General features: G+C 42.5%; 3 protein-coding genes across 6 annotated transcripts; 1 reads left to right on the top strand and 2 right to left on the bottom strand.

The window, feature by feature from the left end:
* Positions 1-11,150: 11,150 nt before the first annotated feature.
* On the bottom strand, positions 11,151-12,604 carry LOC149393522 (uncharacterized). Its single transcript, XM_089618060.1, has 3 exons — positions 12,566-12,604; positions 11,775-12,344; positions 11,151-11,600 (listed from the first exon to the last, which is right to left on the bottom strand). The coding sequence occupies exons 1-3, from the start codon at positions 12,602-12,604 to the stop codon at positions 11,151-11,153; spliced, it is 1,059 nt and encodes a 352-aa protein (XP_089474186.1).
* A 1,917-nt stretch (positions 12,605-14,521) lies between these two features.
* PRPL28 (Ribosomal L28 family) lies at positions 14,522-16,031 on the top strand. The gene is made up of 2 exons (XM_089616921.1): positions 14,522-14,789; positions 15,551-16,031. Exons 1-2 carry the CDS (start codon positions 14,576-14,578, stop codon positions 15,781-15,783), a joined length of 447 nt encoding a protein of 148 aa, XP_089473047.1. The 5' UTR covers positions 14,522-14,575; the 3' UTR covers positions 15,784-16,031.
* Positions 16,032-16,454: 423 nt separating this feature from the next.
* Positions 16,455-20,557, bottom strand: LOC149393520 (protein NPGR2-like). Of its 4 annotated transcripts, none has more exons than XM_089616916.1 (6): positions 20,258-20,549; positions 19,242-19,495; positions 18,904-19,162; positions 17,261-18,468; positions 17,048-17,201; positions 16,455-16,904 (listed from the first exon to the last, which is right to left on the bottom strand). In XM_089616916.1, exons 2-6 carry the CDS (start codon positions 19,461-19,463, stop codon positions 16,570-16,572), a joined length of 2,178 nt encoding a protein of 725 aa, XP_089473042.1. In that variant the 5' UTR covers positions 19,464-19,495; positions 20,258-20,549; the 3' UTR covers positions 16,455-16,569. The 4 variants fall into 4 exon arrangements, with proteins under 4 accessions (XP_089473042.1, XP_089473043.1, XP_089473044.1 ...); XM_089616917.1 differs by lacking the exon at positions 20,258-20,549 and adding an exon at positions 20,080-20,198; XM_089616918.1 differs by lacking the exon at positions 20,258-20,549 and adding an exon at positions 19,905-19,925.
* Between the last annotated feature and the right edge of the window lie 2,987 nt (positions 20,558-23,544).

The raw sequence follows: 23,544 nt of genomic DNA, 5'->3' as shown, positions 1-23,544 counted from the left end.
AAATTTGTTTCCTCTTTTTCTTTTGGCAAGTATCTTCATACATCAATGCACAAAATAAACTCTCTTTTTCTCTATGGGGCTGGACGAAATTAGTCTCCCATTCTCTTGGGTTGGACGACCAAAGGGTTTCTAGAAAGCCTTTCTAGATTTTTCTTTACTTATTCATGACAACATAAGAAAAGCCCATTCAGAATTTTCAAGTAAAATTCTATGAAATGAAATTAATCCACAAGGCCCAATGAACACATCATGGCCATGTGATCTAGGCCATCATATGACCATGTCAAAAAATTTATTGACATTCATTTCATGCTATGTCCAAAAAGACAAATTTACCCTTTTGACAATTTTCGTAAAACTTGTCTCATTCTTGTTTTGATTTAGCTTCTAGTTTAACTATTCCTACTCGATATGATTTGTGACAGTGACCTCATGGATCCAAATGAACAAAGCTTGAGCTAAACACTTCGACTCAAAAGTTCACAAACCTTTTCCAAGTTTAGCTTAATGCCAACTGACTCCACTAAAGAGTTGACACTGAAAATCTCTCGGTTCAAATGAATTTATTTTCTACTCAAGAATTCAACCTAATTGTAATAAGTGGATACACATAATATTATCAGTGTTTACCCTTCATGAATATCATCAGCTAGTCGGGATTTACAAAATTAACATTTTACCCTTCTAGATGTTATTTCCTCAACTCCTTTGTAGCTTGTGAATAAGTTAGAAACAATGTATTGACGAGGAGCTAACAAGTCACATTGTTTCATCCAAAGGAGTCAAGACTCAATTTGGACACTGGCCAGTTCATTTATTCACATTCCAAGGAACAAAGCATGAGGTGATATACATTGCATTTCAGCAATCTTGTACATGAATTCCATATCTATGAGAACTTCACAAAGTTACTCGTGACATTCTCACAACTTAGTATTTCGCCAATAGGCCTTGTTCGGAATCACATAGTTAGTCCAAACTCTGACTTTCTCAAATGAGAATACGTAAGGTGTGAAATGACATGTCTCATTTCAGGATTAAGGTAAGCACGATGCAATTCATACGTAGTGACTTCTAGACATAAGAGGTTAAATGGTTTGTTCTTATCTTGTCTCTAGAAGTGCACTGGTCAATTCAGTACCTTCGAAAGATACCTAGAAGAACTATAGAGTCTCCAACTCTCAATGCCTCATAACCAGACATAATAGATTTTTCTAACAATCATACTGAGGTCAATAGTCCTTTGACCCTTAGATTGCGAATATATCGTTTTAAGCAAACGACGAAGAGTTTGTTCATGCAAATCTACATTTGTCTCTTTGTAAGTTGTTTAGTTTGTTTATGGACTAAAGACTAATGTTTTATCATAAAGCTTCAAACAGACACGGAAGAATGAATGAACGTTTCAACTTTTTATTAATGAAAGCAATTACAAGCAAGACTCTTCATGAGACTTTATTACATCAAATGTACAATATAAAGATTACAACTCTTCTTGTGGGCACCATTGACAACAAAAAGTAGCGTATCCAGTCCTAGCAACTGTCGGTGGATGTACTGATGCCGCATCTCCAGCCGAACCAGCCTCATCGTCATATTAAATCCAAGTGGATTCAGATTCGTCTGCGTCTTTAGGCATTGACGCGGATGCTGAGAATTCAGATTCTTGCACAGAAGTCACCCTTAGCCATACTTCTTACTCCCATGAGCAGCGGCGCTTCGAGACTTACATGTCCAGTGCGTATGTGTCGTCGAAGACATCTCGGAGTGAAGGAGCGTCGGAGATAATAAACATTCCAGACTCTCCGGTAAACTACTTAATTTTGCAATAATATAGGGAATAATATATAGAGATTTACATCGCATGCCTATAGTGACGTCTAAGAGGTTTAGTGACATGTTTAGTCTGTAGTGACATAATTCGGCTTTAGTGACATTTTCTGAATCTAGTGACCTAAGTCTGCCTTAATGACATGTTCTGCATTTAGTGACCCGAATCTACGTCAGTGACATGATAGAATATTAGTGACATCTTTCTTGTTTACTGACATGTACTTCAATTATTGACATGTTTATGCGTTTGTGACATTCACTGTATGGAAAATTTAATCTTACAGGAGAAGAAGAGGGTTAGGAGAAGTCCACAACCATACACTCCTATAGTGCCGAAGGTCTACGCTAAATTCACCACTGGAGTAAGGAAGTCGGCAAAGCATCCGCTCTCGGATGTTGATGTGGAGGACATGGCAAAGTGGTTGAAAAAAGGGTTGAAGAGGTAAGATATACATCATAATTTTTGTATAATTTAAGTACTGGATTGCTTCTACAATATATGACTATGTAAAAAAAAGGTTCAAACATGATGTTGGGTACGCCGCCATCTACGAGAAGCTGCCCATGAGGTTCAATTACCAGGTGTTTGATACACGTTCGAAGACTTGGTTCTAACAGCTCTGGACCCCGGTTAAGTGGCTGTCTAGAGATGTAAGTGCATGTTTTTTTACGTATATATTAGTGAAGTGACATGTATATATAAAAGTTAGTGACATGTAAATATGTTGTTTCAGCACTTGGATGTGGCCTTCTATTACCTCCGAAAGAAGGGTTTGGTCAGGGGTATCGCGCATCCATTCACGACCACGAACACATTTTTCAGCGTCCAGCTTGGTATGGTTCATGAAGAATGGAGTAAACATGAGAACAGAGACACTTATGACTGGACCAGGAAATGCGGTGTCGTAACTACAATTGTTTCAAAGAAACGCAACAAAGATGCACTGCTGCCTTGGGTCAAGGCTCAGACGGTTTACATTCCGGTGAACGTCAACAACAACCACTAGCTCCTAGCCGTAGTTTCCGTCCCCGGAAGAACCCTCACCATTTATGACTCTCTACGGTGTGACACAGAGTACGTGCATCCGGTGATCGTACAAATGGTTGAACTGATCCCTGTCATCATGTGCAAATGAGTGTATGATGGTCGTTCTACCTAGCTCCACACCGTTCCGGGTCGTTCACGCGGGTTACATGCCACAACAACTGAACGGGTAATTTTTCGATACATAAACAATTCAAAATTTTGACTTAAATACTAACATGTGTGTTTGTTTGCAGTGGTGATTGTGGCATGTTTGCCTTTAAAACAGCAGAATTTCTTGCACACGGCTTGCCTCTGACTGAATTGCATCAAGAAGATATGACAATGTACATGAAAAAGCTGTGTATGGAACTTTTCAGGCATGGTGCAATCAAACCTGCAAACAACTGCGAGTCCGAGGTCGATGAATGAGTACCGGTGACTAGTAAGATGGAGTTGGATTTGTTTGTCTTCTTTCATTTTGGTTTTCTTCTTTCATTTGGGGGTCCAACTTATGAGAACATATGGAGTTGTATTGGTTTTCTTCTATCGTTTTTTAGAACATGTTGTTACTAGTACTTACCAGAAAACGTCAGTAGTTACATCTGGATTGATTCTAACATGTCACTAGTTACAACGGGATTGATTATAACATATCACTAGTTACATCTGAATTGATTATAACTAGTCACTAGATACGTCTGGATTGATTCTAACATGTCACTAATTACAGGGAAGTGGTGACATCAACATATCACTAATGACAACTTCAACTTGAACATGGCACTAATTAGACAGAGACGTAGTGACATCACTATGTCACTAATTACACATAAATACATATTATAAAAAAGCATTCATTACAGATAGGTAGTGAAAAATAGTTACGTACATATTCATGAGATATTGAGAATATCAGGCTTATCGCCAAACAATTCTCACGAAATGACAGAGTTTGGAACAAAAATTATCTCTCCCATAGTTGGTACTTTCATTTGAGCTCCAGTGGCTTTCAAATTAGTCTCCCAGTTATGGCCTAGCAATTCTCGAAGCACGGTTTCCCCAATTAAAATTGCTCTCCCACTCGAACAGTTAACCACTAAATCTGTTAAGCCTTCGTTGTTGTGGTCGGGATTTTTGGGGGAAGTTAATGGTGGAATGAGAGCTTTTTCTTTAGGTTCCATTTTTGGAGTAAGATATTTTTTTGTTTCTTTTGTTTTCTTCTTCTTTCATTTTTGAAGTTAGTACCCAACCACCAAATCCGAGATCTTAAATTCCACGAACTCCAACTACTTGGATTAAATACCAACTTTAGACTGAAATTTCTCTTAAGAATGCTACAAACGAATAGTACAAATAACTACATCGAGTTATTTCATGGCTCCTTCTTTGGGACAACCACACTCTCCTCACTCTTAGGGTTGGACACAATAGCTCCACTTGCTTTCAAATACGCGTACCAGTTTTCGCCAAAAGTCTCTTTCAAGAAGGATTCCACAATCAAACGGGGTGAGAGTTCATTACTAGGGGACTGGAGGTCCGAGCTAGAAGCAGCCTCTTCGGGGTTACCCTTCTTTTTCTCTTCATTAGTATCCATTGGATGTTCTATCTTTAGGTAGTGCGTATTGTGGATTCTTACTGATTCTTACTGGTATTTATTTACATACGCAACTAATTTTAGTGACTATTTAATTCTCCCATAAACATGAGTTGTTAGAATTTAAAGCTCTTAATTAATCGCTAAATTAGATTAAATGTCACCAACTCCAACTACTTGGATTAAATTTTGTACCCAACCATAAAATCCGAGATATTAAATTCCACCAACTCCAACTACTTGGATTAAATGCCAACAATAGACTTAAAGTTCACTTAAATTATTCCACGTACCAACTTGTCACTAAATGTTTTCATGTCACTACGCATGTTACAAACATGTCACTATGGATAGAATCATGTCACTAAAAACATGTCAACACGTTAAAAACGCCTCACATACAAGTAACTAAATATCATTAAACATGAATCTACAAAGAGGAGATACTAATACGTGTCATTTACTATCAGATTTTGTTGGTAGGAAGACGGCTGTAATGCAACATGTAAATATCTAAAATTGTATACGAAATACCATAATATCTAATATTATAGACATAAGGTGTTATTATTAGTGACACAATCCATGCAGTACTAGTTACATGAGTATTACTGTCTATTTCCAACATTAGTTACTTCTTGACCGGAGATACATGTTGATGTCGCTAGTGACATATTGATATCTTTAGTAACACATGTTCGTCTGTACAGACACCTTTGTCGCTGGTCTTGGGACTGTTATATTTTGTATTTTGTATTTTGGGACAATATTTTGTGTTTACGTTTTATTTTATATATTAGACAATATTTAATATTTTGTGTCACGATTTCATTTTGTCTATCATTAGTTATTTTGTATATCACTAAGTGTCAACATACGTCCCTAAATGGGATTAAATCCTGCCACCAACTCCAACCACTTGGATTAAATTTTGTACCAACCACAAAATCCGAGATATTAAATTCTACCAACTCCAACTACTTGGATTAAATGTCAACAATATACTTAAATTTTACTTAATTTATTCCATCTACCAACTTAAATGAAGGTAGCGGAACAACTTGTCACTAAATGTTTTTCATTTCACTACTACTGTCACAAACACGTCACTATGGCTAGAAACATGTCACTATAATAACTTACAAGTCACTAATGAATACATAACAACTTGCATGGAAGGAAAGGAAAGGAAAACAAAAGTACGCAGTACACATACATTAATAGAAAAGATCATTTCTTGTTAATCCTCCTGTTGTAGAGGATATCCGCTCTCTGCCTTTTCAACATAAACACTATTTTTCCACTGGGCACGACTTCCATAAAATCTCCCTTTTGCTTCAACAGGTCCTAACAGTCATCTCCATAAACTTCTTTCAACACGGATTAGACACAGTAAATTAGACATGTTACACTGTCATCATAAGTATCCAAATACCATTTTTATTCAGCCTCGTTGATTTGAAAGTCGGTGAGTAGTGCCTCAGGGAGTTCCGCGTCAGTGTGTTTCTCCTCGTCGACCTTCGAACCGCTTGTCTTGTTGATATCCATTGATGTGTTAAAGCGTTTACACAATCCCTGCACGTCTTTTTAAACATGTTTTATGGGAATTCATTAATTGCTATCTACCGAATTTATGACCACTTAAATGTCCTCTAATGTGATAAATACAATACAACCCCCACAACTACATAAACAAATTAATTGACGGAATTAGTTGGTTGGCTGGTAGGTTGGTTGGTGGACATCAAGATGTCACTATAGACGCAAATCCGTCACTATGGACATAAACATTTCATTACAGACATCAACATGTCAGTAAAGTACACATAACTACTCACTTATAGAAGCAGACATGTAGTTACCTATCCATAATATTAAATGTCGTCAACCACTACAAAGTTGTAAATGCCACCAACCAACAAAATGTTTACCAAATTATGAGGCTAAATTCCAAAAATTTAAAAAAGCCAATAAAAGTTAACGTCTATATGAGCCAATAAAAATCCCAAAGCTAGGGACAAGGGTGTCACTAGCGACGACAAGATGTCACTATGGACATAAACATGTCATTAACGACATAAACATGTCATTAACGACATCATCATATCATTAACGACATCATCATGTCACTAGAACCGCGAATAACTAGTCACTTATAGATGCAGAGATGTAGTTACCTACCCATAATATTAAATACCGCCAACTACTACAAAGTTCTAACGCTACCAACCAACAATGTCACTAGAAATCAAATCAATGTAATTAGTCACTAATGATATTATTGAACGCGTAAATGAGTCAATAAAATCCCAACAACAATAGTGACATGTGTGTCACTACAGACGCATACATGTCACTATGGACATCAACCTCTTCTTACAAATTATGGTGATAAATATGTCAGGGGAAAGAAAAATAAATAATAAATGTCTTGATTCAAAGATATGGGATTGAGTTTTATAATGCACGCCGGAATTTCAACGGGATCGGGTTTCGACATGTGGCACGATTGTGTCCTACTCCATGACACCGACTACATTTTCTTCTAGTTGCCACGTCCCATTCCCATTCAGAGGGCGTTCTTGTCTTCTTAGGTCTGCCAGCCTGTCGCTTGTAACATCTTGGTGCTTCAACAATGATTTGCTTCACTTCAACCGGGATCTGCCATGTCTTTTTGTTGCTGTATGGATGAATTACATTTGCGTAAGCAGATACCCAATTTTTTGCTGAATAGTACGTTGAAATATAATCTTCAATAACAAAATTTTGATGCCGACAAGCTGCAATCCCATGAGAGCATATGAAATTGTCAACTTGAAACACACGACATGTGCATGTCTTGTGGTATAAGTTGACAGCCCATGCTTTTCCAGATTTTTCAATGACCTCAAATTCGTACACAGGGGATGGATTTACCTATACAAACAACGAATTTGATAACCTGTCACTAACCTTGTCATTAGTGCAGTAGGCAGCATGTCACTACAAAATGTAACATGTCACTAAAAAGGTCGCATGTCACTGATAAGTTAACATGTCACTAAAAAGGTAACATGTCACTAAAGTCAATCATGTAACTAAATAAATACTTATATAAAAGACTAACGACAAGTAGTTTACTGAATTAGTACCTGCATTCCAGAAGCTTCCGCGATGTAACCGACTAATTTGAGGTGTGCCTTAACAGAAAGATGCGTTACGGTTTCAATGGCACGTTGCCTCCGTTCAAAAAACCATTTTATCATTCTATCCCTAAAGAAATCGATGATCTTCGATATCGGGAACTCCCTAGCTTTAGGAAGTATTGCGTTAAGCGACTCGGCATTGTTCGATGTCATAACAGAGTACCTTTTCTCGCTGAAATGAGAGCGCGCCAACTTGGCTGGACCGACATCCATAAGATAGGCTCGGACTGCTGGGTTTTCCTCATCGAGCATAACCATAAACTTTTCCCAATCAACGAACGTGTACGCGTTTGCAGCACCGAAAAATTTCCACTTCGCTTGTTTCGTCAATCCTTTAAACTTATTTCTCACATTTTGAAGTAGATGTAACCAAGTAAATACTTTTTCGACGGCGCGTTTTATTCCATTGTTCTTGTCAGACACGATGACTTGATGTTCCTTCTCCCCGATCGCCTCCCTTAACTTCGTCAAGAAGTAAACCCACCCAGATGTGGTCTCCAAATCTCCAACACCGAATCCTAGGGGAAGATCTGCTTGTTTGCGTCCATCGCACAGGCCGAAAAGAGAGTACCTTTAAAATAATTCTTCAAAAACGTACCATCAACGATAATGATAGGACGAATTTGAGGTGTCTTTGATGCGCTTCTAGAGACGTCTTTGATGTCCCACGGTGGTCGGCACGACCATCTATTCCACCTGGGAATCGACTTGCTGTATCGGGCGGTGATTCCGACCGGCCACCCTTTGAGCATGGCATCCTCGGGTGCGCATGCTATGTTATAGGTGGGGCCCAGGGAGTCAACACGAGGACTTGTCAATCGACTCGTGGGTCGGAACTCGACTCGAGGAGCGAACTCAACTCGAGGAGTTATGCACAAAGTCGAAACAAGGACTAGTCAAACGACTCGTGGATCGGGACTCGACTCGAGGGGTGAACTCAACTCAAGGAGTTATGCGCAAAGTCGACATGAGGACTAGTCAGTCGACTTGTGGATCGGGACTCGACTCGAGGAGCGAACTCAACTCAAGGAGTTATGCACAAAGTCGACATGAGGACTAGTCAGTCGAGTCGTGGATCGGGACTCGACTCAAGGAGCGAACTCAACTCGAGGAGTTATGTGCAAATTCCACATGAGGACTAGTCAGTCGACTCGTGGATCGGGACTCGACTCGAGGAGCGAACTCAACTCGAGGAGTTATGCGCAAAGTCGACACAAGGACTAGTCAGTCGACTCATGGATCGAGACTCGACTCGAGGTGCGAACTCAACTCGAGGAGTTATGCGCAAAGTCGACGCGAGGACTAGTCAGTCGACCCGTGGATCGGGACTCGACTCAAGGAGCGAACTCAACTCGAGGAGTTATGCGCAAACTCGACACGAGGACTAGTCAGTCGACCCGTGGATCGGGACTCTACTCGAGGAGCGAACTCAACTCGAGGAGCTCTACAGAATGTCGACACGAGGACTAGTCAGTCGACTCATGGATCGGGACTCAACTCGAGGAGCGATCTCAACTCGAGGAGTTATGTGCAAAGTCGACATGAGGACTAGTAAGTCGACTTGACGATTCGGGTTGTTTCTCTTTCGGACCTCCGGCCTAACCATTGGCCCCTCAAAATTTCTCTATGCTTCTGTTTTTGTTTTCAAGGTTGGTGATTCATTGTTTGAGACTATCGTGTTTATCCTAGTCGTACTCATTTCGTCTATCGTTGCCGATGCTCGCACATCAGGAGCGGAGCGATTAGATTTTCAATGACTTGCTGCGTTGGATACGCAACGTGCAGACCGACATGGATACGCCACGGTTGAGCACGCTATTGCAGTTAAAGTGGGCTCGTGAGGAGGCGACTCGCTTGAGCGTGGAGTTGGAGGCTAAGATTGCATTGCGAGTGGTTGAGCAAGCATCTTGGGAGAAGGTGACGCTAGCTGGTCGACCGAGGAGCCACAGATCACTCACGCTCGACTGTCGTCGAGCGAGGTTTCTTGCGCCCAGGCGGAGAGAGGGCGAAGGAGAACTCGGAGGGACACGGGGACGTCGCATTGGTGGAGGCTCAGCAGACGGTTGCGGTTCGAATCCGTGATGCGATGACGAAGGAAAACGCTTCTCGCGGGTTTGCCTTCAGTTTCTTTGTCGGCATGTTTCTTCATTTGACAACGTTCTCCTAGTGGTCATCCCTTGCGTCGGAGCCGCCTTATCGATGAAATGTTTGGCGCCTGCTTTTCTTGATGTTCTGGATATCGGCTACCATTCGTTTCCTGTTGGATTCTTTTTTGACATTGGCTGTCCTTATTTAACCTTTTCGGGTTTATTACACATCTTATTTTCTCGATTTACTATATCTAGCGTAATTGATTTGCACGATTTTGTTGATGCGTGTCTTATTTTCTCGATTTACCGACGACGACGTAATCAATTTGTACTGCTTGGGCCTCGAGGGGCCTCGATGCCACATTGCGTGACCAGGTTTTCTGTGGATGCTGCCTAGACCAGTTTCGTCCGGCGGGCGCAAGCCTTTGAAACCCATATGTGACTCGCTGCCTATTGGCGTATGAGCTGGGCGACGAGCGAGCCTCTTTCTCGGTATGTACGTTACATATTGGTGTGCATGTTGTGCATTAGGATGGGCTTGGAGTAGGCGTAGTTCCCAGCGAGTGTGGTGCCTGTCATTACGCATGTCACGTTTTGGGTTTTGACTGTTGCCTTTGGACTCGCATCCAGTGCGCAGATGTGTAACGCTTGTCGGCGCGTGATTGACTCGCGAGTCTAATAGACTCCTTTTTTGAGTCATGCGAGAGCGTCGCATGGATGTTTGTGGATGATGTATCCCTGTTAGCCCCCCGAGTTTCTTGGGTACTCGTAGAGGAGCCTAGATATTTTGAAAAGTGTAAAATGAAACACGAAAGGTGGAATGTAATTCAAAGTCTTGTATTTCGTAAAAGTAAACGAAATTACATCCCACGGCCTATCGGCCTCGAATAAACTTAAATTGTCTTGAAATAATTTAAAAATAACAGAAATGTGGAAGAAAATTGGTGGTGAGCTTTATTTGTTGTCGACTCGAGCGTGATCGCGAGCCCACCTATATTCTTGAGCTCGATGCCACCGTTCTGACTTCACCATTCTTATCCTCAGGTCGGTAGATGGTGCTAATCATTTCTCCCTTTCCCTTTTTCATCCACCCCTCGTATGTAGCACATCCTAGCCATTGATTGGTCTCCAATCATTATGGCGATTCCCTTCGTGGTCGGGAATTACATCATCAGGTAATAAGTGGAGGTTATGGCCTTTAACCTGTTCAGAGTGGGGCGACCAACAATTATGTTGTAGGTAGATGGTAGATCCACCACCAGGAACGACACGATGTGAGTGACCTCGATCCCCCCGGGTGCCCCGAAACTCACCAGAAGGTCGATGGTACCTTCCGTCATCACCCTTTCCCCGGAGAAGCCGAAGAGTGGGGTCGAGATCGGGGTCGGCCTTAGCCCGGCCACCTTCATCCTGCCCAAAGCTCATTTGAAGATAATGTCGGCCGTGCTTCCGTTCTCTATCAGAATTATCCGGATGAGGTTATTGGCGATCGGTGCCGAGACGAAAATTGCGTGATTGTGCGGGTGCAGGACACGTATCACTTCCTGGTAGGTGAAGAACATAGTCTTGAAGGGGGACGGGGGCGGAGCCTCGTAGGTGTGGTTGATTTGGTGAGCAATCTTCCCTTGAGAGACGTCCCTCACGTACTTCTTGCTTTGCGTGCTGCAGTCCCCGAGCACGGGGCCTCCCATGATCGAGCCCACGATGTGCATTCGCGAGCTTTCCGGATCGTCACCCGCCGTGCGGTCGGTGACGGTGACCGTTGCTTGACCCTTCTTCTCATGCCGCGGGCGCTCTCCGCCTCCCGCGGTAGTCTCGATTGTACGGAGGATGTGCTCTTTCAATTTCCCATCCTGGACGAGGGCCTCAATCTGACAATTGAGTTGGTAGCATTCGGATGTCAGGTGCCTGTGATCTTGGTGGTATTCACAAAACTTGCTCCGATCCCGCTTTGTGGGATCCTTTGTTAGAGCAATGGGGCTTCCTAGCTTGTCGCGGTGCAAAGCTAGGATCCGTTCATGCGGGGTGTTGAGGGGGGTGAATGCCGATAACTTCTGAAAGTTGTCGACATGCGAAGGCCTCTGCTCGGGAAGGAAGTGACCGTTAGGGGTCTGGCCTCCTCTATTCCTCCTCTTTCGAGGGTCGGGGTGACCTTCGCCTTGGTCATCACGACGACAACTGCCTCGTCCACCAGCCTCACGGCCATCCCCACCGTCGAGGTAGTCCTCGATCCCCATGTAAGTGCGGGCTCTCGCCATGAGCTCTGCCATGTCCCTTGGGACCTTTCCGACTATGGATTTGAGGAAGTCGCTTATGCGAGCCCCCTTACTAATTGCCGTAATGGCATCCTTGTCATCGAACCCCTCCACTTTGTGGGATTCCTCGGTGAAGCGAGCGAGGTACTGCCTCAAGGTCTCGCCTCTCTCTTGCCGGATGGACAAGAGGTATGTCTTTGACTTCTTTTGTGCCACTAGCGTGGCAAAGTGAGCTAGGAATGCCTTTCTGAGGGCTTGGAAGGACTGGATGCTTCCCAGCCTCAAGCTTCTAAACCATTCGAATCCAGACCCGATGAGAGTTAGGTTGAATGCCTGGCATAGGGTGGCGTCAGATTGTCCCTGCATGGACATCCACATCTCATAGTGTTAGATGTGGAAGTTTGGGTCAGTGCGCCATCGTAAGGAGGAATCGAGGGTAACTTGAAGTTCCCGATGCATGGCTGCGCCAGTATTTGAGCGACAAAGGGGGAGTAAGATTCCCCGATCCCGCCGTACGGCTTTTCTCCTCCCGATTCCCTCATCTCGATGATCTGGTTTTGGAGGCTCTGGATCATCGTTACCATGTCAAGTCCATTGGTGGGGCTGACCGCCGGGGCCATGGGAGTCACTTGACGGCGCTCATTGGACGCTTGGTCCCCGACGTTGGCCTGAGGTCGGCCAAGAGTGGCAGCAGGGAGCGTGTCCCTTCGGGAGTTAAGCCTTTGACGGAGGTCCTCTCCTCGAGAGTTCCTTTGTGCCGTCAAGTGCTCTCTTAGGTCCCCGCTTCGCGCTTGGCGGGGCGAGGCCACCCTTGGTCGGGCCATTCAGCGAAAATCTCGGCTATCGGCCCCGTCATCATCGGGGCCGGCTCTCTCCCCGGCGAGGGGCCGTGTTCGGCCGCCTCTTGAAACCGAGGGGGCAAGCCCCCGAGAGTGGGAGCGCGAGCATTGGCGTGTTGGCAGGGCTGGCCCGGCCGTGGCATTCCTCGTCCTTTCGGACCGAGAGCGTACGAGGCTGCCTCGTCGGTCCTCGACTCCCCCTCGTAGTCAGGATCGGAGTCGCCGCGGCTGGGACCACCCTCGACGTCGTAGCCGAGAAGGTTGGCAATGAGCGCGCCATCCACACCTGGGCGGTCTAGGAGTTCGGCGAGCCTTCGGGCCGTGTCCTCTCGGAAAATGGCCTCGGGGTCGGCCGCCGAGTCTTGGGGCTGACACTCATTATCACGACGCTGTCCTCCTAGACGATGCGGTAGATTCCTGAGGCCGTACCTCGAGCTAGGTGCTCGGGTGCCCACAGAGGTTGCTGGCACGTGACTCATCTAGCGAGAGTCTTTGCTTGTCGTAGAGGAAAGATGAAGTGGTAGAGAGAATGCGTCGCCAAGGTTGGGAGATTCCCTCCTTCTAGCGCCAAAATGTTGTCGCTCGTTTTTTGATAACTATTTAGGAGCCCCAAACGGTTCGACCCAAGACCCTAACTGTGAATGGTGTTTGCCTCGTCTGTTGTTGGTCCTGCAAGAGAAGGAAACGATGAACGACGAACGGGAAACAGAGGGGGTGCCTCTATTTACCTCTCCGACGCTCAACATTAGGAGGATTGAGGTGGGATATAGAGGGTTTATTGTTTAGAGGGTCGAAGCTTGAGAGAAACGAGTGAAGTACGAGTTCAGGAGCGTTTCAGTACTCAATTTCGGATTACCTGACTCGAGGGGTCGAGCCTCGTATTTATAGGCGACCAAGGAGCATTTGGAGGCGCTCCTTGGCCGTGTGAAAACCATGGTCGGCCATTGGCCGATGGAAGGCCCAGGGGCGGCCATGCGCCAAGGGAAGGCTGAGGGTCGGCCATGCGCCGAGGGAAGGCCCAGGGCCGGCCATGCGCGGAGGGAAGGCTCAAGGCCGGCCATCCGCCGAGTGAAGGCCTAGGGCCGGCCATGCGCCGAGGGATGGCCCAGGGCCGACCATACGCCGAGGGAAGGCCCAGAGTCGGCCATGCGTCGAGGGACAGCCCAGGGCCGGCCATCGGCCGAGGGAAGATGCAGGGTCGGCCATCGGTCGAGGGAAGATGCAGGGCCGACCATCGGCCGAGGGAAGGCTGAACGGGTCTTGGCTGACCGGGAGTCGGCCGGATGGGACTTGGCCAGCCGGGAGGTGTTGTGACGGTCCTTGGTCGGCCGGGAGTCGGCCGAACGGGCGGTGTCATGACGATTTTGCCCTTGTTGGTCCGGTGGGGCCAACAATACCTCGCTTCCATATGGTTCTTAGGACTGCGCCGTGTATTGACTCTTTTGCCCCTGTCGATCGTCGACGGGCCGACAACAATTTTGACACATTGAATTTTGGTCAAAAAAATATTGAAGAGGTTATAGTTTATGAATAATCTCTTCGGTAAAAATATCCCCCCGTCCAGGGCGTCACGAGATCCATATTTTTGTCACTCTCCAACTTTGGGCCATTTGGACATTTCAGCTCCCTATAGTTTGATGCAAGCCCAGACCCAAATCCCCAAAAGAACATAACTACCGAAAAGGTGCCTCTAAAAAAAGCAAACATTTAAAAATTTAATTTCTTATCCATAGAAAGGAAAAGAGATAGACAATGGCTGCTTCTGCAACAGCCTGTGTGTTCTCCACACAAATTCGGCGCTCGAACTCGACGCAATTTACGAAACAACTTTCTTCTTCCACCAACTCCAAGTCTGTCTCGGAGCTTGGCTTCTTCACTTCTCAGCTGGGCGGTCTCAGAATCTCCAACGACTCGTCGTTTCGGACTTTTAAACCCATTGTCGCCGTTCCTCAACCTATCGTCGCTCGTACGTTGTCCTTTCTCACTTCTCTGTGTTCATTTTTGCTACTTTCTCAGGAAACACGAAATAGGTTTCCGTTGAATTTCGGGAAAGATTTGAGATTTAGGATTATGATGATGGTGATGATTGGTTGATATTATCGACGTGTTTTAGTGGATACATACACTGATTTTGTAACTCCACCCATGAAAAGTAAAAAAAAAAAAAAAAAAAAGGGGAAGAAATTTGAGAATCTTATTCTGGTTAAGATAGCTTGGTCACGAAGACACGTAATGTTGTCTTGACAGCCCATATAATCGAAGTCCAGGCTAGACCTAATTATTTTCAATAGATGACAACTGTGTCTATTTCGATATGTATTTTTCAGTGTGCTTTGTAACTAAATAGAGCACTCATTTCACTGCCTGTACTTGATTGGCAATGGGCTTCAAAATGAAAGCAGCTTTCCTTTGAAGCCATTTTGCAAAAAAAAAAAAAAAATGACTAGCTTTAATGCATAGACTGGTTTTCTATACATGAAAAATATAATTCAGGGCTTAGTAATAAAAAAGAGCACTCGTCTCATCTCACCGCCTATATTTTGATTGACAATGGCTTTGAAAGGAAAGATTTGTATTTCATAAGTTTATTTATTTACTTTGGTAGTCCTTTTGGAGCCATTTGGTAAAAAACAGACTTGTTTTCTTTCAAGTCTCAGTTGAATTTAGCATTAAACAATAAGAAAGAAAAAAAAAAAACTGGCTAAGGTTTGAGTATTGTGGATTCAGGTAGGATTTGTCCGTTCACGGGAAAGAAAGCGAACAAAGCAAACAGCGTGTCGTTCTCGAACCACAAGACGAAGAGATTGCAGTTTGTGAACTTGCAGTACAAACGGGTTTGGTGGGAGGCCGGTAAGCGCTTTGTCAAGCTCCGTCTTTCTACAAAAGCCCTAAAGACCATCGAGAAGAACGGCTTGGATGTCGTTGCCAAGAAGGCTGGCATCGATCTCCGAAAAAAGTGAATGATCATCATCGTCATGGCCTCTTTTTTTTGTAATGCCTAATTATTTGTATTTATTTTGCTTTACCTTGTTCTGTTATGCTGAACCATTTTTTTCTTCTTCTTTCCGTTCTTGAATATTTTAAATGGGATTTCAATTCGTGTTGCAACTCTCAGACATTTGTGTCCCTTTTTCTTAAACGAATTTTTTTTAAACTGATTATGTAGGTAAGGCAAAGTTTGAATGTTGATGGTTCGGTTTTACTGAAATGTATTTTGCTGATGCAAATGTTGGCATGAATTTTCGAGAAATTTAGAACTTTGTTTCCTATATTTCGACGATAATTTCAAATTTTCGCTGGAATTTTATATTTTTGTTCTTGCGATAAATACGTTCTGTTTTCAGTCGGAATTTCAGCAATTTTTCTGAAATTTTGGCCTTTTGGTGGCTGGTAGTTTTCCGAATATGGTTCTCTGTTGGAATCTCGTCTGTTTCCTATGGTATTACAAATGGTTTTCTGTCTGTAAATTTTGTTTTCTTTCACATATAGATATTAAAAGTTCTGATATTCGATTTTGTTTGTCTGCATTTTACTGATTTTTCCAAAATTATGGCCTTTCAGTGGCCCGCATCTAGCAATGATTTTTCCGTGGAATTTTAATGGCTTCCTACGGCATTTCAATCCTTGGGGGTGAACAAAAAATATAAGACTGCCGTTCATTTTTCTCTCTCAGATTTTTTGTTTCGGTGTTGCAGAGAACGAAATAAAGTTCAAATATTGTACACAGCGAAAATTAAAAAACTGTTTTACAATTTTGAGATTGTATCTCGGAAGGGTTCAACCGGGGTGGTCTCTTCGAGAATTGCCGCAGCCTCGAAGCACTCGGCTGCCTCTAAAGGCGACACTGCCGGGTCGTCCTTGTAAAGCAGACCCAGATTGTGCCAAGCTGAGGGGTTTGTTCTGTCAATACGGAGAGCATCCATGAGAAAACTCCTCACCACCGGCAGCGATTCTCCGCCAAGCTGCCGGAGAATCTGGGCCGTCGATATCAAGCTCGGCACGTGTGTGGGGTCGACATCTAATGCTTCACGGTACGATTTCAACGCTTCTTGGTGGAGACCCTTGGCTTCTTCCAGCAACCCTAGCAAAAATCAATAAAAAAACTGAAATGTACAAGAGGATTTATTCATCATCTCCTACTCTAATTTCAGCTATTAACCCGATTGAGTTTGGACATGATTTTTTTTTTATTTTTTTTTTACGAGAATTGAGTTTTTTTTTTACCAGAGCAATGCCAGCGAGAAGCGGAATGAGGATCGATGGCTAGGGATCTCGAAAGACACAACTCGGCGTCTCGCCACTGTGACAACCTCGTGTACACTTTACACAGATCGTGCCATGTTTCCATTTCCAGCCTCCGGTCGTGTTTTTCCCTATTCTGTAAAACAAGTATCAAATCAATACTGTATTATGATTGCTTGCAATTCAAGCTATTACCTTCATAAGCCTCTTCTCAGCACCGACACTCTTGGCCCGAACCTGAAGAACCGCGAGAAGACGAGTATAAGTCTCCACTCCGGACCTCAGTCGGTCCTGCTCTATCTGGAGCTTGGCCTTCGTCCGCAAGAGCTCTCCATGCTCCCATTTCCCCGTCTGCTCGATAGCCACGTCAATCACCGCCTCCGCATCTGCGAACTGTTTCTGAGCCGACAAAACCCGAGCCAGAAGGGCGTAGCCTCTCACGCTTGACCCGGCTTCGAGCCTCACAAGCCGCTTCGCGTAATGGACCGCTCGGTCCAATCTCCTATGCTCAGCGTGCTCGAGGCAAAGGTGAAACACGACGTAGGCAGATCCTTCAGAGGCCTCCTCCAATGACAAGATCGCCTCCTCTCTCAGCAAAACTCTCTCGGGATCAGAAACCACCGACCGAGACTTCGCCGAGAGCGAAACCCCGAGCAGGCAATTCGAAACGCTCCTCGTTTTTCTGCACTGTTTCTTCTCCGACAGAGCCTTTCTCGCGTAAGCGATTCCCTTGTCGACTAAGATCGCATTCTCGCCGCAGATCTTCGAGGCGAGAAGCAGCTCCGTCATGGCACGGCTTTTCCTCTCCCGCCGGTCGTTCAACACATTCTTAAGGAGATTCAGAGCGACAGAGTCTTTGCCCTCGGCGTGGTAGCATAGGGCGAGAATGAAGAACCTCTCTCTTCTCTCCATGGTCGAGGGCAAGATCGTCTCGACTTGACGTGTGAGCGAGGCCAGCTCTCCCGAGACAGCGAGGGCGAAGGAGAGGTGGTCAAGGACTGACGGGTCCCAATGGACCGTCCCTTGGACGGCACGTCTCAGAAGGATCAACAGCAAGAGGATCGCCTCTTCCAAGTTGTTCCTCGGCATGAACGAGCCATCCATCTGAGACCTGAGCTCCGGTGGGCCCGCCTCGCTGCCGCCATAGAGGAGGAAGACCGCGAACTCCTTCTCGACCTTGGCTCTGGTCTCGGCATCGAGGCTCCACTTGTAGAGCAGGGCTCGCCGGTAAGACGAGAGTGCCTCTTGGAGCGCCCCGGCAAGCTTCCACAAATCGGGGATGAGCTCGACGGCCTTGGCCACTGTCTCGTGCAGCTTACGGTCTGAAGTGAAGTTTTTGTTGAGACCTTCTGGTAGAGCCGACTCGACTGTGTCTAATATGATCTTGCATGATCTAGCCGCTTCTGCAGCAAACAGGAGAAAAAACAAATTACATGAGTGAAAAATTCACAATGAAACCAGGACACCCAAATTGCCAATTCAAATAATATTTAAACCAATGATTGAAACGGCACCGAAAATCGCTGATAGCCGTTAAAGTCTAGGAGGCATTTTCGTTTATTGAAAAAATCGTCAAAATTTTGGCTGAGAACTTAAATTACAGCGAATACCAGAAAATCCAGCGACCTTCCGAAGAATTTTTGTAAGGGATTTCCATGCAAAACCGAACAAATAAAAAAGACATTTTTAATTTGTGTCGGCATTCCCATCGACTTCTGTTATTTTCGTAAAACAGAACTATTGGTCATTCATCGGCAACATGCATTTTTAATCATTGATTCAAACCTTTTCAATATCCCGCTAAAATAATTCTATTCATTTTAACCGTTGATTCCAACCTTCATATCTGACTAGACCCTGCAACGATTTTGCTTTGAGAAAAATGGCCTCAAGAAGAAGACTAACGGCGTGCATCGACATCACCGGCACTGCCATCGCATCGTTCGACGACCGCCTTCTATTTTGCTCACACCGCCTCGATATCGCAACCTTCATCTTCGGACCCACCGAGAGAATGTCGATTCCTTCGAAAACATGAAGAGCCGCTTCAATGTTACCCTTCTGGTACTCGAGCCTCCCGAGCAAGGCCCTTGCTTCCTACAATTAAAAATAAAATTAATGGCGATCACAAAACTATCTTCAACCAAAAGCATGGATATTGATTGATGGAATGAACCTCATAGTTGAGGTAACCACTCTCGCGGAGAGACGTCTCGGCTTCCTCGATGTTGGTGCTGTCGAGTTTCGGGTCAGGATCTCCGGGCCTTGAGGAATACCCGCTCGCCGAGTAGTCCCTTGTGGCCAGCGAGTCCGAAGAACCATCCTTTTCTTCGGCCTTGATTTGCTCGCCGGAACGAATGCACTTTAACATCTTTTTCAACTTCTCTATAAATCTCATATGCCCAAACTGTCACGGTTCAGGAGATCGAGCTGCGTTTTACGAGTATGGAAAAAATGTCAGGGAAAGGAAAGCCCAGAAATAATCAGTAGGCATTGTACTTGAATTATATATGTGTACACTGAATCCGAAATCCTTAGAAATGTCTTCATTACTTCATTTATGATTCTTTATTTTATGTATGTGATTATAAAAATAAACAAAACAATCAATTTAACTAGGACGAAAAGCTCACTAAAAGTCTAGAACTACACAATTACAGTGACAACCATTTTCACGGGCTCATCGTACAATGAAAAGAAAAGAAAAGTTCAGTTCAGAACATCAAAGTAAGGAAAATTTTGTCAGGAAAAAAGCAGACACAAAATTAGGCTTTTAAGCTCTATACAGTTTGTTTTTTCCATTTCTCAAAGCAGTTCTAGTCTGAAGCTATTATTACACCTGAAATACGGAATTTCCCGGACCATACGGTAAGGTGTATGATACATCTCGTTGTTAGTAAAAGATTTTCAACCTTTAAATTCAGAACTCTACGCTTATGGTGAAAAAAAGAAAGAATAAAAATGACTGAAAACACCAAGAATTCGAAATAAGCTTGGTGAATTCGAGTACTAACCTGATCTTAATAAAGGGGAAAATAGAAAGAAACTTTTGAAATTGAAATGCTACTACAAGTTTGCAAGTAGGTGAAACTTGAAAGGGAGGGAAGAAGAATAAAAACAGTGTGTGTGAAATGAAAAATGTCAGATCAGAGTCAGAAAAAAAAAAGAATAAAAAATAGAAAAAGAAAGCACCTTTTCATCATCAAAATAGTAAAATCACCGAGCCCACAACCCATTAATTCCACCGTTCATCTCCAAATTCACCTTTGACAGAGACAAATTATGAAGTGAAAATAAAAGTTTTTTATCTTGTGAACCAAGAATCCCAGGCTTTATTAAAAAGATTGTCTGTTTTTTCTGCCGATATTTTATCTATTGTAGTAGCGCGTTTTCCTGTTTAGTGCTACACGTATTATTTTTCATGGCTTCCCTGTTTAATGAATCAATTTTTAAGCCTTCAAGACTTTGGGACTTTTAAGCATTAAATAATGTAATCTAACACTCTGACAACTCTTTTAAAGGGTGTGAACAGAGATGAAGAATGATCCTGAACTGGGCTACATTTATTTTTTTTTATCCAACTTGTTGTTCATATCCCAATGACATAATAATTAATAAAATATTTTGGAATATAATTTATTTAATAAATGGGGTTGGCTGATTTGAGAAGGAATGTTCTGGACCTCACTTTTGGAAATTATCTCCATAGCTTGGTCAACTGTATGGACCCAGCTATGATTGTATTCGAATTAATACGCGCATAATTATATATTACTCGAGTTGGATGATTGACGTGTGTTAGTTTGTGATGAGCATGTTATGTGCGTGCACTGGTATAGTTGTATCAAATGATATATGTCTCCGGAATAATTAAAATATTTTATTCCGAAAAAAGAAATATATAAAGATATATATAGAAATATTTAGATTTGAAAAAAATGTATTTAAAGTTTTTTGAAAATATTTTTATTTTTTTGATAAAATAAAAAAACGATACGAATGAACACTACTTGTTTTTAGGGTCTCATTTCTTATTTTTTCTTAAAAAAAATTCGGAAAAAAAAAAATTCACGAATTTCATTGAATCGTGTTTCGTGAGAGAAAGATATATATATATATATATATATATATATATATATATATATATATAATAATAATAATAATAATAATTTGTAATGATAGGGTCTCTCTCTCCCCTAGTTTTTTAACTTTTTATTTTTATTTGTATTATTTATTTATTTACTTATTTATTTTGTAAGTCTTCTATCATTTTGTATAAGCCTTAGAGTTCCAAAAGACATAAAAGTAAAAATAATTTAGAAAAATATATGTTTTCATCAAAAAGAGAAAATCTAATTCAGTCGCCGCCGTCGTTCCTTATAGAGCCGGAGATGTCGTTAGCACGATTCCGACACGGGGGAGAGGGCCTTGTCCGTGTGCTTTCAAGATGAGAGTTGTAGTTCCGGCGATTTTCATCTCGTGACGCGAGTGTGTGTTTTTGTAGTACACTTGTACCTTAACTTATAATAAGACTAGCCTCATTGATATGTGAACTTCTCTTATGTTTTTATGTTCGAACTTCTTTTATTGTTTTAAATATGGATACGAGTGTGTTTTTTTGTTGTACCTAAACTTATCTTTTATAATGCCCAAGTTTTGAGTTTGCGGGCAGTTACTAGATGAGAATTGTATTTTGTTTCTTTGAGCAACTACTTAATGTTAACCGTCTGTCTCATACTTTTTTTTATTTTATTTTATTGAATGTGGTAATTAGCGAATACGTGCTCTTGATCTAATAGTAACCGACGTATGATTTTGAATGATTATTATATTTAGTATGTGGCCATGTTTTTGTTAGGAATATTGCCCACTTGAAGATAATGAATAAATGATTACTAAATTCGATAATAAGATTACTTTATTAGCATTATATGATTTGTGGGTTGAGTTCTAAATAATTAGAATCAATAACAACTATCTTCCATAGCCTCCGTATTAAACTGAGTCACGTGCTGGGCACGTGAGTTCGGGCGGTGTGCTAAAACATGGTCGATGACTGATATACGCCTGGAAAGCTATATCTAAAGTCATCTATGTGGAACACATAGGTGAAGGCTGATCACTATGTGGGAGCATTCTACACTTGTGGTAAGTGTACGACTTGGACAGGTCTTGGTGTAGATGTGTCGTTTAAGGACTGTTACGACACACTAACCGAGGTCACTATGATGGTCACAGTGAGACTTGATCTAAATCCTGAAGTGATCATGGACACTGGGTTATGTTACTGGGCTCTTTGACTCATTCGCTAAAAGGCTATTCATGCTAATCACAGCTTATGTCTTGGGAGTTTTCTCAGAGCATGATTCGAGTGGGAAGTGATTTACAGATACGGAATCCAGCCTTCCTGAAAGAAGATTAATGTTCACTCACCTAAGGGTTGATTCCAGAACCGATAGATTGCTAGCACTTTCGAAGTAAGTAACGTTCGAAAGAATCTTTCGCTGGGGAAGCAACAATGCTTAGGGCTGATATGTATCAAGAGAAGTATAACGGATAAATTCACTTCTCTTGACACGGGTTGAACCTGGAGGATCTTGATCACGAACTGACTATATCAGTGGACACTCATCACGATGAGTAAATATAATTCTAGTATAAAGGAGAGTTCAATCTTGGCTTACAAGGTGGAGTATTTGACCAAGATTAGACGAATCGATGGACAAAAGAGAAAGGACTATTTCGTCTTTTTCATCGGATTTGTTAAGCTCCTATTACTAGGTCCATAGTCCCCGATTCGGCTCTGATAAAGGCGGATAAGAACTTTCTTATAATAATGTTTATCATTATTAATCTCACTTGCTGTAATTGTGATTGACAGCATTAATTCTGGAAAACGGGTATTCGCAGAATTAAATAAATATTTATGGTAGAATTGTTTATTTATTGTTTGATCAAGTAAATAAACAATTATTAATTATTTGTTTATTGTTGGACCAAGTAAATAAATAATTAATTGGGTTTTAAGCAATTGGGCCTTGCACAAAAATATGAAAGTCGGATTTAGGGTTTTGGAACTAGGGTTAGCGCAAATCCCCTTGGCCGTGTGCCTAAAAACCGATTTTTATAATATTGGTATTTACCAATATTTTCTCTTTAGTTGTTTAAATAAAGGAGAGAGAATAATATAAGATATTTTTCTATATTTTCTCCTTATTTAAAGGAGAGTATTTAGGAGAATATTTAGGAGAATATTTAGGAGAAAATTTAGGAGAATAATATATTCTCCTTTATTATCTCACTAAATAAATTATTCTCTATTTAAATATCCCATAGATATTGATCTGATGGATGAGAGAAAAAGTAGGATTCACTTGTTGAGATCCAATGGCCTAGATTAAATCCATTAGTGTGAACACAATAAAAGGAAATAAAATATTCTGGAAGATTCTATGAATATCTCCTTTTTACTACTATAA

Source organism: Urtica dioica, chromosome 6 (genome assembly GCF_054948205.1).
Source record: "Urtica dioica subsp. dioica isolate 48M chromosome 6, U.dioica_male_clone48M_v1_H2, whole genome shotgun sequence".
Taxonomy (NCBI): Eukaryota; Viridiplantae; Streptophyta; class Magnoliopsida; order Rosales; family Urticaceae; genus Urtica; species Urtica dioica.
This window is presented reverse-complemented; position numbering and strand designations above follow the sequence as displayed.

What these genes read in the sequence shown, in the direction of transcription:
- LOC149393520 (XM_089616916.1), bottom strand. Translation starts at nt 19,463, where the DNA reads ATGAGATTTATAGAGAAGTTGAAAAAGATGTTAAAGTGCATTCGTTCC. An exon ending in GGGTCTAGTCAGATATGAAG is followed by an intron (nt 18,469 to 18,903) that starts GTTGGAATCAAC and finishes TGTTTGCTGCAG; the next exon opens with AAGCGGCTAGATCATGCAAG. An exon ending in TTCTCGCTGGCATTGCTCTG is followed by an intron (nt 16,905 to 17,047) that starts GTAAAAAAAAAA and finishes GATTTTTGCTAG; the next exon opens with GGTTGCTGGAAGAAGCCAAG.
- LOC149393522 (XM_089618060.1), bottom strand. Translation starts at nt 12,604, where the DNA reads ATGGCCCCGGCGGTCAGCCCCACCAATGGACTTGACATG. An exon ending in CCACCAATGGACTTGACATG is followed by an intron (nt 12,345 to 12,565) that starts GTAACGATGATC and finishes ATGTCCATGCAG; the next exon opens with GGACAATCTGACGCCACCCT. An exon ending in ACAACTTTCAGAAGTTATCG is followed by an intron (nt 11,601 to 11,774) that starts GCATTCACCCCC and finishes CTCAATTGTCAG; the next exon opens with ATTGAGGCCCTCGTCCAGGA.
- PRPL28 (XM_089616921.1), top strand. Translation starts at nt 14,576, where the DNA reads ATGGCTGCTTCTGCAACAGCCTGTGTGTTCTCCACACAAATTCGGCGC. An exon ending in TCCTCAACCTATCGTCGCTC is followed by an intron (nt 14,790 to 15,550) that starts GTACGTTGTCCT and finishes TTGTGGATTCAG; the next exon opens with GTAGGATTTGTCCGTTCACG.